Source organism: Acomys minous, assembly GCF_964271855.1.
Source record: "Acomys minous genome assembly, chromosome: 8".
NCBI classification, from domain to species: Eukaryota; Metazoa; Chordata; class Mammalia; order Rodentia; family Muridae; genus Acomys; species Acomys minous.
Window position 1 is genome coordinate 15,985,733 of NC_140489.1, and position 19,699 is coordinate 16,005,431.

Sequence of the window (19,699 nt, forward strand, 5' to 3'; positions counted from 1 at the left end):
TTTAAGAGAGAAGCTCAGAAGGGAAAATAAAATGGCAAGCAACACTCGGCAGACAGAGACCTGAAGCCTGGCATCTGTAAGACAGCTTCCTGAAAGAAGAAGGAAAGACCCAATTGCTAAGCCCTCAGAAAACAAGTGGACTGATGGGGTCCAATCTTGCAGGAAGTACTTATTCAGAAGTGCTGGGTACCAGGCACTGGTCTCAGTGCTCCAGCACCATCTAGTAATGCTTTATGCCTCGCATAGACTTTGTCAGACAGCAGTTAGTGGCTGGGAATTTAAGAGTCCTGATGGAAAAGGAAGAACATACAATTGAGAGGATTTAAAAGGGTAGTTAGGCTTCAACAACAAGTCAACCCACTTAGATTAAAAAGCGATGAATTCAATTTCACATTTGGAAGGCCACAAGATGTTCTAGAAGAGACACCTTGTGCAAGGATAACACGAGAATGACAGTAAAGTATCTTGGCCTGAACTTCAGAAAAAAGTCAGGGACAGCTACCTACAGTCCAGATTTGGAAATGATTACCATGGAGATGATGATTAAAATCCAGAGTGAATAATGACCCACACAGAGAACCTAATAACACAAAATAGTTCCTGCCTGCTCATGCTGGTATGCTGGTAAATAAGACACTGAGTTGGAAGAAATATAAGACAAATCAGTTCTTACACTTAAAGAGATCTTGAGTCAACTAAGTCAGTCTGTAAAGGCTGTGTGGAACAAGGAATCCTTCTCCCCAATGCTAATGAGACACAGCAGAGGGACCCAAGCCCTCACCCAGGTTGGGTTGTTGGGTACTGTGAGAAATGTGAATTCCATTTACTGAACATATACCCAAAAGAACTGAAGTCAGCTACTGTGGATACCAGCAAACCCATACTTAAGGAGGCACCATTAACAATGCTCAAGTTGCAGACTCAGCTTAGGTGCCCATCACTGAATGGATGGATAAAGAAAATGACACTGTGTGTGTGTGTGTGTCAGTGTGTGTGTGTGTGTAGATAAATCCATAATGAAAGATGAAATTATGTCACTTGCAGGAAAGTGGAAAAACTAGAAATTATCATGTTAGTGAAATAAAACAGTTCCAAAAGACAGGTACTGCATATTTTCTCGTACGTGTGGAATCTAGGAGAAGGGAAACTTGAAAACAAATATGAAACTACTGGGTATATTCATTGACAAAGAAGAAGGGGATGGGATAAGAAAAGGTAATAGGGAAATATCAAACTACATTCTATCCATGTATAGTAAACCCCTTACCTGGTACAATCAACATAGGCTACCTTTTTAAAAGAATGTCAGTTTCATGCAGTCACTATTGTAAGCATCTTTTGGTGGTTATTTTTTAAAGATTTTTTTATTTATTTTTATTTTATACATATTAATTTTCCCTTAACATATACATGTGTATCACATGTGTATCATGCTAAAGGAGAGTATTGGATACCCTGAAACTGGAGTTACAGACATCTGTGAGCCACCATGTGTGTACTGGGTATCAAACCATGGTCCTCAGCCAATGCAGTAAGCGCTTTTAATCACTTAGCAATCTCTCCAGCTCTTTGATTGTTTTTTAAGTGGTCAAAACCTATCAGAGGTGGATTAGACAGCCACTTGATTGACAGCTTACAAAACCCTGTGCCTAAATCTGTCAATCAAGAAGTTTCTTCTGGACCATTTATATGGCTCTGCAGGCTAAGGTACTTCTTGCCAAACCTGAAAGCCTAAGTTCAAGCCCCGAGATCCACAACAAGAGAAGGAGAGACCCATTCTCAGAAGCTGTCCTCTGACTGACACATGTATGCTGTGATATGTGTACAAGCACACATATGAATGTAAATGTAATTTTTTAAAAGAAGACCTTCCTTTGGCAATCAACTGACCTGTCATCATGGCAGCTGGTTGCTTTGAACACTCTATGACTGTTCTGAGGAGACTCCACTCCAACTGTAAGGAACACCTCCGCTACTACTGAAGTCCTCCCTTCTGTTTCAGGAGGCTTTGCTCAGGAACAACCACTCCAGACAACACGCAGTGACAATAAGCCTAGGTGACTTCATCCACCCTTCCACTGACTTAGGATGGGGAAGGGAGCACCTCCTCGCTGACTCATCGAAAGGCCTGTGGTTCGTGCTTATAGGAGGCTTGTGCTTGGTGTGTATGTGAAGCATGCAATAGGGACTAGGAGCTAGGCACTGCGAAGTAAGACTGATTGGTGAAAGGCTGTTCACAGGCATGCCAGGCCCCTATGGCTATATAAACATGCTGGTTTTTACTCTTTGCAGACTCATCTCACTGGCTTCTCTATGGTGCACTGGTCCCTGCAATGCAACACTAGATTCCAATAAAGGTTTCTCCCAAATGGACTTCTAGTGCCTATTTGATGTTTTTACTACAAGTAGAGCAGTATGAGCTAGTAATACCAAAAGTGGACAAAATCTAGGCTTTCACCCCCAAGCACCACGCAGCAGTAACTAGAACTTACTACAGAATGACACCAGGGGCTGGAGAGATGGCTCAGCCATTAAAGGCTAGGCTCACAACCAAAAGACACCAGGCCACCCTACTCATTCAGCAGTGAGAGGTGTCTTAAAAGTACCAGAGAGGACTTTCCAAAATGGTGGCGCCCAGTGTGTACTGTATCTGAGTAGCAGAAGATCAGAGATTGTGGACAAAGGGAGTGAACTGGCTGCTGACTCCAAAACACCAGTGTCTGTGCTTCCTGGACAAGAGGAGACATCCTAAGAGCCAGGTGCCTTCCACCTCCTTGAACATGACTCCCAAGTTCCAGAAATGCATGGCTCCTGCATCCAGACCCAGACCCCAGACAGCCTCCGCAGGACAGCTCTGCGATAGCAGGAACAAGGTCCCAGCCTCTGGTCCATGGTTCTATTGGTCCCTACTTTGGAGACCAGCTGGACAGTAGGAGCATAGAGGATCCCTGTTTCAAGATAGCAGCTTCTGGCACAGTCTGGGTGCCAGGAATGCAGTGTCTGCTGGGTGAGCAAGCCAGGAACAACCAGATGGCTAAAGGACAGCATAAGAACACAATCAAGAAAACAAGGGCAATATGGATTAAATCTTGACTTCAACAACAACAGAAATAACAAAAGTCTACACACTCATAGAATCTGAACAACTCTCTCCTCAATGACTACTGGGTCAGGAAAGAAATAAAAGACTTCCTAAAATTCAATGAAAATAAAGGCACAACATACCCAATCTTATAGGACACATAAAAGCAGTACCCAGAGGAAAATTCACAGTACTAAGTGACTTTATAACAAAACTGGGGTGGTCCCATACTTGCAACTTAACAGATCACCTGAAAGTTTTAGAAAAAATATGAAACAAACACACCTAAGAGAAGGTACATAGCAAGAAATAATCAAACTTAGGACTGAAATCAATAAATTAGAAACAAAGAATCAACAAATCCAAGAGCTGGTTATTTGAGAAAATCAACAAGATAGACAAGCCCGTAGACAAACTAACTTAAAGGCAGAAAGACAGTATCCAAATCAACAAAATCAGAAATGAAAAGGGGGACATAACAACAGGCACTGAGGAAACCCAAAGAATCACTAGGTCTTACTTCAAAAGCCTGTACTCTACAAATTTTGAAAATGTAAATGAAATGAGAATTTTTCCTAATAGATTACTAAAGTTAAATCAAGATCAGGAAAACAGGTTAAATAGTCCTATAAGTCCCAAGGAAATAGAAGCAGTCATTAAAAGTCTCCCATCCAAAAAAAGCCCAGGGCCAGATGGTTTCAGCGCAGAATACTACCAGACTATCAAAAAGAGCTAATACCAATACTCCTCAAACTATTCCACAAAATAGAAACAGAAGGAACATTGCCAAACTCATTCTATGAGGCTACAGTCACCATGATATCTAAACCACACAATGACCCAACAAAGAAAGAGAATTTCAGACCAATTTCCTTTATGAACAATAAGGAAAAAAAAAACTCAATAAGATACTCACAAACTGAATCCAAGAACACATCAACAATATCACCCACCATGACCAAGTAAGATTCATCCCAGGCATGCCAGGGTGGTTCAATATATGAAAACCCATCAACATAATCCACCATATAAACAAACTGAAAGAAAAAAAAACACACGATCATCTCCTTAGATGCCATAAAATCATTTGACAAAATCCAACATCCCTTCATGTTAAAAGTCTTGGAAAGATTAGAGATACAAGGCACATACCTAAACGCAATAAAGGCTATATACAGCAAGCCTATAGCCAACATCAAATTAAATGTACAGAAATTTAAACCAATTACACTAAAACCAGGGACAAGACAAGGCTGTCTAATCTCTCCATATCTCTTCAATATAGTACTTGAAATCTCACCAGAGCAATAAGACAAGTAAAGGAAATCAAAGGAATACAAATTGAAACGGAAGAAGTCAAAGTATCGCTCTTGGTAGATAGGATAGGGTATATATATGACCCCAAAAATCCCACCAGAGAACTCCTACAATGATAAACACCTTCAGCAAAATATCTGGATACAAAACTAATTTTTAAAAATCAGTAGTGCTTTTGTATACAAATGACAAATGAGCTGAGAAAGAAATTAGAGAAACCACACCCTTCACAATAGCCACAAATAATATAAAGTATCTTGGTATAACTCTAACCAAACAAGTTGCAGACCTATATGATAAGAACTTCAAGTCGCTTAAGAAAGAAAGTGAAAAAGATATCAGAAGATGGAATAATCTCCCATGCTCATGGATCAGTAGGATTAACATAGTAAAAATGGCCATTTTACCAAAGGCAATCTACAGATTCAATGTACTCCCCCATCAAAATACCAACACAATTCTTTACAAACCTTGAAATAACAATTCTAAACTTTATATTTAAAAAAAAAACAATAGCTAAAACAATATTATACAATAAAAGAACTCTGGAGGTATTTCCACCCCTGACTTCAAGCTATACTACAGAGCAACAGTAGTAAAAAACTGTATGGTGCTGGCATGAAAACAGACAGGTTGATCAATGGATCTGGGCTTGAGACCCAGAAATAAACCCACACACATAAGACACTTGATTTTTGACAAAGGAGCCAAAACCATACAATGGAAAAAATACAGCCTCTTCAACAAATGGTGCTGGTCTAACTGGATGTCTACATGTAGACAATGCAAACAGACTTATATTCATCACCCTGCACTAAACTCAAGTCCATGTGGATCAAAGACCTCAATGTTAAACCAGATGCACTAAATCTGTTAGAAGAAAAAGTGAGGAAGAGCCTTGAACTCATTGGCACAGGAGACAACTTCCTGAACAGAACACCAACAGCTCAGGCTAAAAGATTAAAAATTAATAAACAGGACCTCATGAAACTAAAAAGTGTCTGTAAGGCAAAGGACAGTCAATAGAACAATAAAGGATTGCAGAATGAGGAGACCACAGAGTGGAGAGTGCAGCCAGAGCTGCTGAAAGGAGGCCAAAGGGCTGCCAATGCTAAGGAAGCAAGGGCACAACACCCTAAGCTCAAGAGCTGCTAAACGAACTGCTGGTGGGGTGCAAAGAGCCACAAGCACTCAACACTCACAGCAGTAAACCACTGATCTGTGTGCCAAGCTACAAGTAAGTCTTGGCCTGGAAAGCTTAGAGCCACGAGTCCCTACTTCTCAAGGCTGTGGAGCTATGGGTTCTAGGTTTGAAAGCCTGGGCTATGAGCCTCTGACACTCAAGAGTTCAGGAATAACATTATGGGAGCTGCTCCTTTCATCTGCTCATGATCATTACCCACAAGAACAGAGACCTTCAGCCAGCCATCTGTAACATAAAGGACAAGATATAGTAGGGCATAATAGGATGTGGGAGTTAAACCAGGATTTAGAAATACAGTAAAGAAAGCATAATTTCCACAAAGCAAGAATCTGATTAAAAGAGTTATTTATTGGTCCTCTAATGTCTTTCATGATTTCCTAAATAACTCTTCACTTCACACCTGCATGTTTTCCTTAAAAGAAAGTTAATTTTCTTCTTGATATTCCTCATAGTATAATAACTATTTTAGGAAAGTCTATATTTCTTTTAATAATTTATAAAGTACCAATATTAGAAGTAGCCTGTAAAAGGGGGATTTTAGGCTTCACTGAGGCATAACTAACAAAATTTGTGTATATTCAAGATATACAATACAGTGAGTGAGGTCTTACCTCTTATAATATAAATTGTCAGCTTACAATCACACAGAGAGAGAGAGAGACAGAGACAGAGACAGACAGAGACAGACGGAGACAGAGAGACAGAGAGACAGAGACAGACAGAGACACACAGAGAGAGACACAGACAGAGACAGACAGAGACAGAGAGACAGAGAGAGAGGGAGGGAGAGAGGGTGCCATCAGGATGCTTTGAGATATTTACATATTATGGAGTGGTTACCAGAATAAAGTTAATTGCCTCATATATATTCTCTAGCAAGGATGCAGCAGTGCTGCATAAAGACCTTTGTGCCACCAATGGACCACACATATGACAGTGGTCCAGGAGGATCACATGGCCTATTGCTGCAGCCACCTTAGTTTGTTCAAGGGACAGAAGAAGAGCAAAAACAAAAACTAAACTAAACTAAATGCAAAGCAAAAAGGAAAGAAACAGTAAGAAGTAGAAGTCAATAATGGCATCCAGAAGTAAGAAGCCCCTTCTCACTATACTTTGTGAATTTTACAGCAAGACAAGAAGTAGGCAAAGACATCACAAGAAAGGAAAACTACAGACCATGCCTCTCGTTAATATGGATGGAAAGTCCTAGGAGCTAGGGAGATGGTCAGTGGGATAGTGCTTGCCTGACCCCCAGCCCAAGTAAAAGCTGTGTGGCAGCACATGTCTGGGGAAGTGGGTACAGGAGAGTCTGGGGCTCTCTGGCCAGCCAGCCCAGACAAATCTATAAGCTCAAGGTTTAGTGAGAGACTCTACCTCACAACTAAAATGGAGAACAATTAAGAAAGGGACCATCAACTTCTAGCCTCCACATGCATACACACATACATGCACATACACACATACATGTAGATAGAAAGTGGCAAAAAAAAAAAAAAAAGTCCGCAAAAAAGCATTAGCAATTAAAGTCTGGAGATGTCTAAGAATGCAATTCATCACGATACAAGTAGGATCTGCTGTGCGCCCATATCAAATGTCATCTCCCACCCGTCCTCATAGTCGTAACAAGCAGGGTCCTTCCCCACAAACATGTCCGAGCTGCCCTTTGGTGAATCCTTTCTCTATGAGACTCCCCAATTTTCAAGCAAATATATTTTATAACTGTTGTGCTAGCTAATTTTATGTCAACTTGACACTAGCTAGAGCAGTGGCTCTCACTACTCTAGTCAACCTATTCACCCATTCACAGGGGTCGCCTACAACCATCAGAAAACACAGATATTTACATCATGATTCATAGCAGTATCAAAATTACAGTTATGAAGTAGCAACAAAAATAATTTGCTATGCTTGAGTTCCTGCCATCACTGTTTTTAAATAGTGAACTGTTGTATGAAACTGTGAGTGAAATAAATCCTTTCCTCTCCAAGTTGCTTGGTCATGGTGTTTTAATCACAGCAATAGACAGCTGTAATAAGCAAACATAGCTTATAAATATTAATTAAAGATCTCACAATCTTACATTCAAGCAAATCCAGTTTATAACATGTTGCAGAATAACCTCGGCTATGTGCTAGAGAGCTAGCCAGGAGATTACAAATATTGACTGTTCCTTCAGATGACCCAGCTTCAATTCCCAGCAGCCACACAACAGCTCACAACCATCTGTAACTCCAGTTCCAAGGCATCAAATGCCCTCTTCTGACCTCTGGGGGTACTAGCATGCACATGGTACACAGACATACATGCAGGCAAAACACCCATGCACATAAAATAAAAATCTCAAAAAGGTTAAGAGCTTTCAATACATGATGGTTTTTAACTCCTTGGTCTCATTTTTTATACTTAAATATATAAACATCTATATGTTACTTAGAACTCATTCTGCCACAAACATTGCTAAAACATATCTATAATTTGTAAAAAAAAAAAACTCTTTAAAAAGAATTTAAATTTTAAAAATTCAAATCCAATTTTTCCAGTTTAATAAGATGAGATATTTATGGTTTGATTATATTATGTAATCCTATCCACAATGAAGTATAGCCACCATCTGAATTATGAATGACTGCCTTAAACGCAACCCTTTTTTTGTTTTATTTTTGTAATTATAATAACAACATCTCTCCCTTTTCCTCCCTCCAAATCTTCCCAAATGCCCCTTCCCATTCTCCTTAAAATCCATGGCCTCTCTTTTCACTAATTTTTGTTCCATACATTGTATATGTATTCCTAAATATAACCTGTTCAGTCCATACCATGTTATTTGTGTGTGTTTTCAGGGCTGACAGTTTGGCACTGGACAAGCCAGTGTTTAGCTCTTCCCTGGGGAGAACCACTCCCCATCCCCCCCACCCCCCCACCCCTGCTTTCCTCAGTTGCCTTAAGTTCTTTGTGTAGGGTTGAGGCCTCACACTGCCCACTGTGGCACTTTGGCACTGAAGTGGTCCATCTTGGAGTTTCACCCAACAATCATCTCTATTAGCACCACCTAGTGGTTGAAATGCAGAACTGCTGTCCAATCTCCTTAGCTTAGAATCAAAGGATAGGCTCCCTCAGGTTCAGCCCCTCACTTGAACAGCAGCAGGAGAACCAGGAGACACAGCCATTAAAAAGCTTAGATGACAGAAGCAGAAGCCAAATACCAGATTTTACAAAATCAAACTGGCCCTTACTAAAACCATATTGAAGAAACATTAACTCCAATCCTTACTTGTACCACTTACAAACTTTAATTGAAAATGGAGCATACATCTAAAATGCAAAAGCCAAACTCTTAAAACTTGTCCTTTTTTAGACAAAAAAAAAAAAAAGGAAAAAGAAAATATCTCAGTGACCTGCTAGACGAAGATCTCCTAAATAAGACATAGAAAAACATCATAAACTATTCCTCAACAAAATTAAAAGGCTTTACTTTTCCAAAGATACACTTAAGAAAATCAAGAGGCAAGTCATCAGCTAGAAGAAAACACTTGGAAAGGATATCCAACAATGAGCAAAGATTCAAACAAACACACCACCAAGACAAAGACAGACTGCTTGTGACTGCTTAATAAACACATATAACCTCCACTGACCATTGGGAAATCAGAATTATAACTATTATGAAACATCATAACAAACACACTAGCATGGCTTAACATTAAAGAAACTGTTCATATAGACTGGCACAGCATGGTCCATCACTCCAGAGCAGTTTAGCTATTTCATAAAAGTATAAACATAGACCCTGCATACAAACCCATCACTCCACTTCTAGGAGTCACTTTGTAGACCAGGCTGGCCTCGAACTCACAGAGATCTACCTGCCTCTACCTCCTGAGTGCTGGGATTAAAGGCGTGCACCACCACACCTGGCCACTTTTAGATGTTTAGCAGTGAACAAGGAAAGCACACAACACACACACACATACACACACAATTTGAAGCAGGGTCTCATGTATCTCAGGCTAACCTCAAATTCACAATGTAGCTGAGGCTGTCCTTGAACTCCTGATCCTCCTGGTTTTACCTCTTATATTGTAGAATCAGAGCATGTACTACCATGATCAATCAGTTCACACAAAGATATGTAAATTAGTGTTTATATTCACTTGTTTTTTAATACTCAAAAACTACACAAATTTCCCAAACTACCCAAAATTACCAAAATATTCACCAACTGATAAATCCATTAGCAAAATGTCTCACACACATAAAATGAGGTAATCGGGCAGGAAGAATTATGAACTTCAGCATAATTATACTGAATGAAGAAAGCTGGACAAGAGAGTATATAAACTTCACTACTCATGTCCATAGAGTTGCTGAGATTGAACACTAATCTCCAGCAGCAGAAAAAGATCAACACTTGTCCTGAGTGGAGGAGGAGCTGGAAGACAGAAAAAAATGTTGGCAAAAGAATACAAAGTAACTTTTGTGAATGACTAATAAGCCTATTACCTGATCATAACAGTTTCATAGATAAGTATAAAAGTAACTACTTACCAGATTTCACTGTTTAAATATGTACAGCTTACTGGGTGTCAATTATATCCCAATAAAGCTATAAAAATGAAAAAATAATCTCGCTGGATGACTCATTGCATTTCATTCTAAAGTACTTATCCAAGAGAGACGAAAACACATCTACATTCTAAAACAAGTGAGGCTGATCAACAGTGATGAAAAACCAGGAGTGGTTGCCTAGGGCCTGAGGAAGGATTCGCTGGAAAAGGACACCACTGCAAATGTTCTCTGTGTTGACTGAAACGCTGAGCATTCAAGGGATCTATTTTCCAAAATCATCTAACTGTGGGCTAAATTTTTTTGCACTATACCTCAATAAAGCTATTTTCATAAAATTGGAGGAGGGGTTAGATATTGTTACTTGGAAGTCTGGAAACTCTCACTACATAAAGTTTCTGCATGGAAATTTTCCTCTAGATCAAAGGTGAAATGAGCTGTGCCCTGAAGACAGGTGATTTAAAACAACAATAAAAAAAAATCACCCTTTGCTGAACACACTACTCTGTACTAAGCCCATCCATCTACACACACTTCCTCTAATCCTTTCTTCTATCATACAACGTAGGTGTTAATATTCCTAGTTAGGTTAGATATATTCTAATCTAAGAATTAGGTTGGACCTGGGATACAATTTACTCAGGTTCCATCAAAGTGAGTGAGTCAGCCTTGGTCTCCACATATGACTGACTCCCAATGATAAAAATACTTGTGAATGAGAGATGCTTTCTGTGCCATTAGAAATCTGTAAAATTCATTTGCTTCCTACACAATGACTTCCTTGAATACAGGTATCTGTTAGGACACCCCCATTCATTTCTTAGGAGAAGCCTGGCAGTAAATGCTTAATAAATATTTGGTGTGCTTCTATTTAAATTAGTAAGATTTCATTATAAAGTAACTACTAACTGCACTACAAATTTCTTCCCTTATTAATACCTCTGATTAGAGGGAAGATAACATCATGAAGCACATGATCAAGAAGAGCATAAGACAGTAAACAATTCTAATGTGATTATTATATGCCAGAATCTTGTGAGGATATGGCAGAAATAGAGACCATGAGAAACTATGCCTCAGCATTTTTTCCCTGTCTCCTATTTCAATAGCCAACATGGCCCATGAAGGATACTACACTAATTTAAACGTCCGTGTCAAAAGATGTACAGATTTAGAAGATTCCTAGAGCCTGCTCAACCATTTCACTGCCTTCATTTAGTCCTAATTTGAAGACAGGTATGATTTTATCATTTGTATAGTAAATAGGAACTCTTGATGTGAACACTAAGAAACCACTGCTAATTTCATTTTAGGACTTCAAGCTAAGGAATGCAATTCCAAATGTTTACTTAGGAATCCATTAGGTATTCTTTTTTCTTTTTTCTTTCTTTTTTTTCTTCTTTTCTTTCTTTCTTTTGTTTTTTTTTTTTTGTTTTTTGTTTGTTTGTTTGTTGGTTGGTTTGTTTGTTTCCAGAGCTGAGGATGGAACCCAAAGAGCCTTGTGCTTGCTAAGTAAATGTTCTACCACTGAGCTAAATCCTCAACCCCCATTAGGTATTCTTTAGGATAAAATTCAGTCCTTACCAACATCCTAAAAGTATGTATGGATTAGTTATTTGCGGGATTATATACATCTACGTAACACTTAACATATGTCTATTATAGTTACATGCCTTGGCCTATACTGTATTCAAATGTATATAATAATTTATTTTAAATAATTATTTGATGTGTTATTATAGAAATTTCTAAATTTTTAAATAAGTAATCAAATATTTATACTTACTAGATGAAAACTTGCCCAGCAATCTCCCGGCAGCATTATGGTATTAAACTCCAGGCCTTTCCAATGACATTATATGGGTCACTTTTACAATGATGAAAATAGTTCACTTTTTATTTTTAAGCTTTTCCTGCAGATCCCATGAGACTGTTCTGTTTTTTGATTTACAGAGAGAGCCTCCTGAAGCTTCGGGATATAGGAGAAAAGAAAGCAGATACCTCCTGTGGTTGTCCTCAGAACAGAAGACAAAGAAAAAGAGATGGAAAATCGTCTTCACGTCTCTTATATTCAGAGACCTAGAGCTTTTCCAAAACAGGGAATTCACAGTTTGCCAAGAACTAAAGTCATTTGCCCTTAGCAATGGTGAAAGACAAGCAGCTGAGCTCCATCTATAACTCCTTCTTAACACAGGAAGTGATGGCCCTATCCAAACAGTGACTATGACGAGTCCTGAAACTTCTAGGTAAAGGGGTAAATAAGCTGGAGATTAATTTCACAAGGGATGTCACCTCAGCATTTAAAAAAAGGGGGGGACCTCTTATATTCATTAAAAGCACAGGGAGGTGGCATTTTAGAAGGGGGGGAAAAAAGCAAAGAGCTCCAACATCCACTTTGCTTTTTTTTCTGACAAAAGTACACCAAATGTCTCATGGCCTATAACAAAGCGTCTTCTAAGCACAGCCTAGGCAGAACAGACACCAGTTAAACAGAAAAGTTAACTAACATGAGGAAGCCAGGACAAAGGACAGAAACATCCAAAGTCTGTTCACCAGGAAGGTCACTGCTGCTATGCTAGGAAGTTTGTCATTTTTGTTTCCTAAAAATACATCAAGTGGGACCAATTATGCACTGCTGACAGAAACAGAAACTGATAAAAAGCACTTCAGAACCCTTAGACAGTTCTTCCAAGCTGGACAGAGGTGTAGGCTACAACCAATTATTCTATTTCTAGAGAAGATAACTAAGTGAAATACATCTATTTACTAACAGACTAGTATAGCATGCCTACAGCAGCATTCTGCATAAAAGCCCTAAACCAGATGCCAGGTAAGCATCTGCCACTGACATCGTAAGTGGTGATCCAGTCCTACAGGAATACCAACAGCAATAAAAGCAAGCTATCTATTGCTCCTTGCAACAATACAAACTTCTCTTTAATTTGTACAAAGGAGACTAGATACACACACACACACACACACACACGACTGTGGTTCCTATTAAATAAAATTCAAAATCAGACAAACTCATCGGCAATGCCATGGGAACAACCACGCTCTGCAAGAAGCTGAAGGGAATGAAGTGAGTCTGTGGGAGGCCACTGGGCTAACCCAATGGCTAGTGTTCGATTCCTTAGCTGTGCTCATTTATGAAAGTTCAACAAACTATATACTTATGACCTGTGAACATTTCTCTGTATATTTAAAGACTGCTTTAAAGGAACATGTGCACACACTCGTGCATGCGCTCATGCACACACACACATACACACACACACACACACACACACACACACACACACACACACACGGCCCTCTTTAAGTGAGATCCCAAATTCATTAATTTTAAACCAACTTTTAAAAGGTAGAAAGAACAGACCACACTTTAGGCCCTCAGCACGGGGCCATGAGTCACTTAAACAGTACTAAAGAAGCAGAAGTTCTCACAACTAGAAATCACAGCAATAGTGAGAACCAAAGTTATGTGAGGAAACCAAAGCTCTAAACCATACAGTGGAGTTCCCCACACAAATTTTTACTTTCATATAGCAAGAATAGGTATTGTATTCTGTAAGATAAATATCAAAAACCAGATGACAGAAATCTGCATCGGTGCTGCCTCTGCCTACGACCTCATTGGGGTCTTTAGCAGAGTGAGGTGGAGCTCCTAGTGGGGACCACATGCTCTATGTTCATGGCCCTCACACCTCCGAGGTTCAAGCACAAAGTGGAAGACACTTTCAAGAGACTTTAAAACTAAGCAACATAAAAAGATGGGTTGGGTTCTCTATCCAATGAACAATTCAATATCAACAGCACACTGCCACAACCAGGCATCATTTGTAATATATCTCTAAATTTGCAAGTCAGTCTTACCGTCACTCAGTAGAAAAATGCTTTTGTGGGGTCTGGTTTCTGATTAAGTACTTTCAACAAAAGAAGATAGCAGATATTTATCACAAACTGCAGTTGATAACTTTACTTATACTCCATTAAATTATTGGAAAGAAAGAAAAAAACGACAATATCACTATCTTCTTTAAGACTTTAGATGTGCCAGGCCTGGTGGCATACACCTTCAATCCCAGCACTTGGGAGGCAGAGGCAGGTGGATTGCTGTGAGTTCCAGGTCAGCCTGGTCTACAAAGTGAGTCCAGGACAAGCAAGGCTACATAGAGAAACCCTGTCTCAAAAAAAAAAAAAAAAAAAAAAAAAGAAAGGAAGGAAAAGAAAAGACTTTGAGACGTATGATGTATGCTGAGCTCTGGGTGGCAGGGAAGCAGGGAAGGTTGGAAATAACTGGGCATCCACTGCGTGCTAGGTGTTCCCCATGCTCAACGTTTCTGGGAAACAGGCATATTTCCACTTTGCAAACAAAAACAATCAGAGCTCCAAAACCTTAGTAACTTTCCTATAATCACTAAAGTAATGAATGTGGAATATGATATAGCCTAATTCTACTGCCCATGACATACATACATGCATACACATGCATATACATGCACGTGCGCGCGCGCACACACACACACACACACACACACCTCAAGTTTCTTGATTCTCCCAGGGTTTTAGCCATCTTACATATACTTCATGGTGTTAAGAAGTATATATCCATCTCACAGCATGAACAAGAAAGAATTAAAAACAATACGGCTTGTCCTTCAAAAGTGTGAGATCTGTTAAAGAAAATGCACACAAGTTATGGAGCATAAAAGAATACTTGTCTCTTGAGGAATGCAGGTACTAAAGCAATAGGGGAGATGAGAGAAGCTTCAGCATTTGCTAAGGCCTCAAAGTAGGTGCAAGACTGCAGCTGGATCCTGGGATGGTAAGTGTTAGGCAGCTCTGGCAAAGGGGTACTCTGAGAAGCGGAAAGGCAGAGGGAACGGTGACCACATGGCTCTGCCAGGTGCAGATCTAAGTAGAAACAGCTCAAACATCCATCCGCTGATGAACAGATCAACAAAGATGTGGTACACAGTCCCTCCTTGCCCAAGGCTTTTCTTTCTACTACCAGAAGACATTAAATAGAAAATTACAGAAATAAAACATTCATAAATCTTAAATGGCATGCCATTTCTGCAAGAATGATAAGATTTCTCTTCTTGCAATGCCCTCCAATACAGTGCTCTCTCTCTCTCTCTCTCTCTCTCTCTCTCTCTCTCTCTCTCTCTCTCTCTCTCTCTCTCTCTCTCTCTCTGTGTGTGTGTGTGTGTGTGTGTGTAAGTAATGGTCAAAACACAGGGCTAGTAGTGCTTGCAATCTGGATATGCCAGAGAGAGGCCAGGAAGTGCTTCCTTTAAGTGAGAAGTGATCTTCTCAGTCAGAAAAGGAAAAAAAGAAAGAAACCCACATACTAAAGTTGTTAAAACACATGGTAGAAAAAAAATTCTGTAAAACAGTAAAGACAGAAAAAGACATGTGCGCTTATTTTTCTGTCTAGTCTCAAACTACAAGAGCTATGACCATAGTATATGGAATACGCTTAGTAACAACGGAAAATGTGCTACCAGGACTCTGCAGCTCAGAATCCAGTAGGGGATCCTGAGCATATATGCTGTGGATAGCAGGGAATTACAGTATGCCTGTACGATGGGACACCATTTACCAATGAAAGGAGTAATGATGATCTACTGTCACCTGGCAACATTTGCTAAGTCATATACCAAGGCCACATCATGTACCTTTCCATTTATAACAATGTAGGAATTAACAGGTCTGCAGGGACAGACAGCAGATTAGGAAGGAGCTCGCAGCAGCTGGAAGGATGCAAATGTTCTAAAATTGATAGTGGTGCTAGGTTCCCAGTTCTGTGAGTGAACACATGAAAAAACACTAACTGTTCACTTTAAAGGAAAGCCATATGGAATGTGAGACCTGGCTCAGTAAAGCCATTTTAAAAAGTGAGGAACAAGCAGGGTGTCACAATCACAGCCAAGAGAGTCACACTTACCAAGCACTGTAAGTGCCTTAGGGGCCTAGGATTATCTAGGAAACAACTAGCGATTTATGAGTGAAAATGTACTTAGTGAAAATACAGTATGCACACTTAGACTCTTCCCTAATAAAATTATTCACATATTTTGAGTTCATTCCTAACATACATGCCAAAACCACACAGAAGAGAGAGACCAGGAGAAAATGTTGCGATCTGATTTTGACTAAGACACAAGCTGTGACTATTGCTTTTGCTTTGGTGCTAAATGCCACAGATGGGTCTATTAGCATCATATTTATGCAAAACCACAAAATCAGCTGTGTTAAATCTTCAAGAACTGCAATGTTCTAGACTTTCTGATAAAGTGGTAATGTAATGATAACTGACCTGTCATACTTTCAGACTAAAGTAATAAACGGTGCATTTACTTGTTACTGGATGTTGGATTCGATTTAAATGCTATGAGAACTTCCATTAACGTAAAGCTTTGCCTACTGATGCTTGGAATAGTATTAATATTCCAAGAATTGGAGGATGAAGAAATGGCTCACTGGTTAAGACTATTGGTTGTTCTTCCAAAGGATTGAGGCTCCAGCAGTTCCAAGGGATCTAGTGCTTTCTTCAGGCACTGACTGCATATGGTATACAGACGTACATGCAGGCAGAACACCCATATACACAAAATAATATTTTTAAAGGATTCCAAGAGTCTTAAGACATACAGTAAGAGAACGACAGAAGCAAATCTACCACACAAAAGCAGTAAATACACATATCCAATACTAGTTTTGAAGCACTCAAAACTAACCCTGAAAACCATCCACAGAGGAAAAAGACAGAAGTCCCTATTGGGTTCTAGACTATTGAAAAGAACAATTTTTAAAGGAGTAAATTATTTAAAACAAAGGCTCATCCCAAGGGGGCAGATATGAAGGGAAGCTCTAACAAGGCAGCTTGAATACATCTATGAGCTAGCCCCGTCCCCTCCCCTGAATCCCAGAGAAGAAAGAACCCTTCAGGCACTCCTGCCATAACCCCTCCAGAGAGGCGGGCCTGAAAGAGAACCGAGGTGGTAAGAGGGTAGCAATACAAAAGAAGAACTTGGCAGGAGGATAACCCCCACACAAGCAAACTAGTGTTCCCCTTTCCAGGCACCTCACAAGCCTTCTTACAGGTAGGTAAGCCATAAGAAACTAAAGGAGACATGTGATCTCTTTTTAAACTCTCTTCTCTGAAAAGGGGGTTGGAGGCACAGGGGCATCTATCTCATAAATCCTTTGTAAAATTCCAGAACTAAGGAAAACGTATGTTCTATATCTGGATAAAAGAAAGACGACTTAGTTCTCTAGCCAACAATAAAAGCTAAGTTAAAAAACAAACTTTCCAAAAAGAAAGGGGGGGGGGTTATCAAATGACATCAGAATGAGGTGTCTGCTGTCAGCAGTAAATAGAGCAAGACTCTCTGTTTCCTGAACATAAGCCAGGGTTTGCACTAGAAGAAAAGGAAGTGTGCCTCAGGAATAAGCAGGCCTTATTTTCAAGCATTAACTTCTACATGTCAAGGGAAGTTTATCCTCTATTCTTCGACTGTCTGTTCATTGGCAGAAGAATCATGGAGAAAGTCGGCTGCCCTGGTATCCTTTATGTAGTCCAAGTCTTTGGACCCTCAGCAATTCTCCTGCGCCAGCCTTGGGACTACAGGTGTGGTCACCAAGCCCACCTTCACTTTGCTTGCTTGCCTGCTTGGTATAATTATTGAAGACCATGATCAACAGGATCCAAATGGAAAGTATATTGATACAAAGTAAGAACCAGAGCTTGAAGTGCCACCAGAAAGATAAAGAATCATTAAGAAAAGTCCCGGAGAGAAGCTGAGGAGACAGTGCAGTTTGCTTACCATGAGCAAGGCCCTGAACTGGAAGAATAGAATGTATCTTAAAGAAGGAATTTTTTAATATAACAATTCAATGAATATCATGGGGTGGGAAATATGATCTATAATTTATAATCAAGAGCAGAGTAAGAAGCTATACCTGAAGCTAGTAACATAGACATAAGCAAAAAAAAAAAAAGGGCATCAAAGGAGGTAACAGAAGTTTTCAAAATCTGATTCCAAACAGTGAAAGTGAAGACTAATTTACCAAAAAAAAAAGTATGTATGTATATATATATGTCTGTGTGTATATATATATATATATATATATATATATATATATATATTTATACATAGGTGAAAATAATTCTTAAATATATGCAAATTGCCTAGGTAGTTTTCTATTTCTGATTACTTTTCATCAATACATTTACCTTTTTAAATGACTCAAAACATGTATATTACTATGTTCATATACACATATAGTTGATTCCAGGGAGGTACTGCAGTCTATAAGTTAGGAGAGTAAAGCTAGTCATGCCTGCCCCCAGCTCCCAACTGGAGACCTTTGTGCTTGCCACAATGTTGAATCATCAGACGCATATATAGCAACAACATAACCATTTGTTTTAAGCTATTCTGTAGAGCCTTTGAGATAGTTTGAAACTTAAGAGAGTAGACTCAATTTAACTCTCAGGCAAAATAAAGCTTACTTGCAAAACTAATATAAACACTATATCCTGAACACAAACCCATATTTAAAGAGGTTTTTCTATATAATAAATAACATGCAATATCCATGCTCTACAATAATTAAAAGTCACTGGATACCCTTAAATCTGATCTGATCTAGCCTAACTGACTCATGCATGAACAAAGTTGGAAAGTAATTTCAAAAGGATGTGATTCAATTCAAGCCATTAGTTTTTCTGCTTTTCCTCCTCCAGGCAATGTTCTTTAAGTTAGATTTATTTGATTTAAATTAGATGTTATTTGATTTCAGTTCTCAAATTCATAAGCCCAAACCTAACATAGTTCATAACCTAATTGTGATGCATGTAAAGCACCCTATCGAAGCAGGAGAGGAAATCTGAACACCATCAACAATTGAAACATGACATTTCCCAAGTGGTTCGTGTTTGCCCCACAGGCAAAGGGCAACAATTTGACAGAAAGACTGAGACGTACCTGAGCAGATAAACAGCCCTGTCAATATCACTGAGGTCTTCATCAACAGTCAGTCTTTCTATTTCTTCTGCTGTCTGTCAAGTATAAAATGCAAATCAGGCATACAAGCATTGGTCACTCTTGCCTCCCAAAGACCCTACTGGTGAAACGGTTTCACAATTATAGCGATGACAACTAAGCCAGAATCTGATGGTTCTTCTACATGATATCAAACACAAAGCTCTCCAGTTGGGTGCTGGGAGGGGAACGGTCTTTACTCATCTAACTTGCAGACTGCAGGACCTCAGGGGAATCAGCTTCATATGCACACATGCCACCCGTGAGCATGTACACATATATTCACATATTTTTAACACATTTGTATCTCCAACGGAATACCCCAAGACGATGCAGCATTTTCTACACCAGGAAATGCTTTAAAAGGGAGTTGAATGGGAGCGAAAAGGAGAGGCTTTGGAGCTCCTGTTGGGAACCGAAGGAACTCAGACTGAAAGGAAACCAAAGGTTCCAGAGAGATGATGAGGTACTTGTCCA

General features: G+C 39.4%; 1 protein-coding gene across 3 annotated transcripts in view; it reads right to left on the reverse strand.

Annotated features, from left to right (window-relative positions):
• Positions 1–19,699, reverse strand: part of PPP4R4 (protein phosphatase 4 regulatory subunit 4) — a 90,542-nt gene that overhangs the window by 69,661 nt on the left and 1,182 nt on the right. For 2 of the 3 annotated variants that reach the window (XM_084793336.1, XM_084793335.1), the window contains exon 2: positions 19,166–19,239. In XM_084793336.1, the coding sequence (XP_084649462.1) occupies positions 19,166–19,239 (74 nt within the window). Of the gene's footprint in view, positions 1–19,165; positions 19,240–19,699 lie in introns of those variants that run through there. The other variant, XM_084793337.1, reaches the window with a different exon arrangement.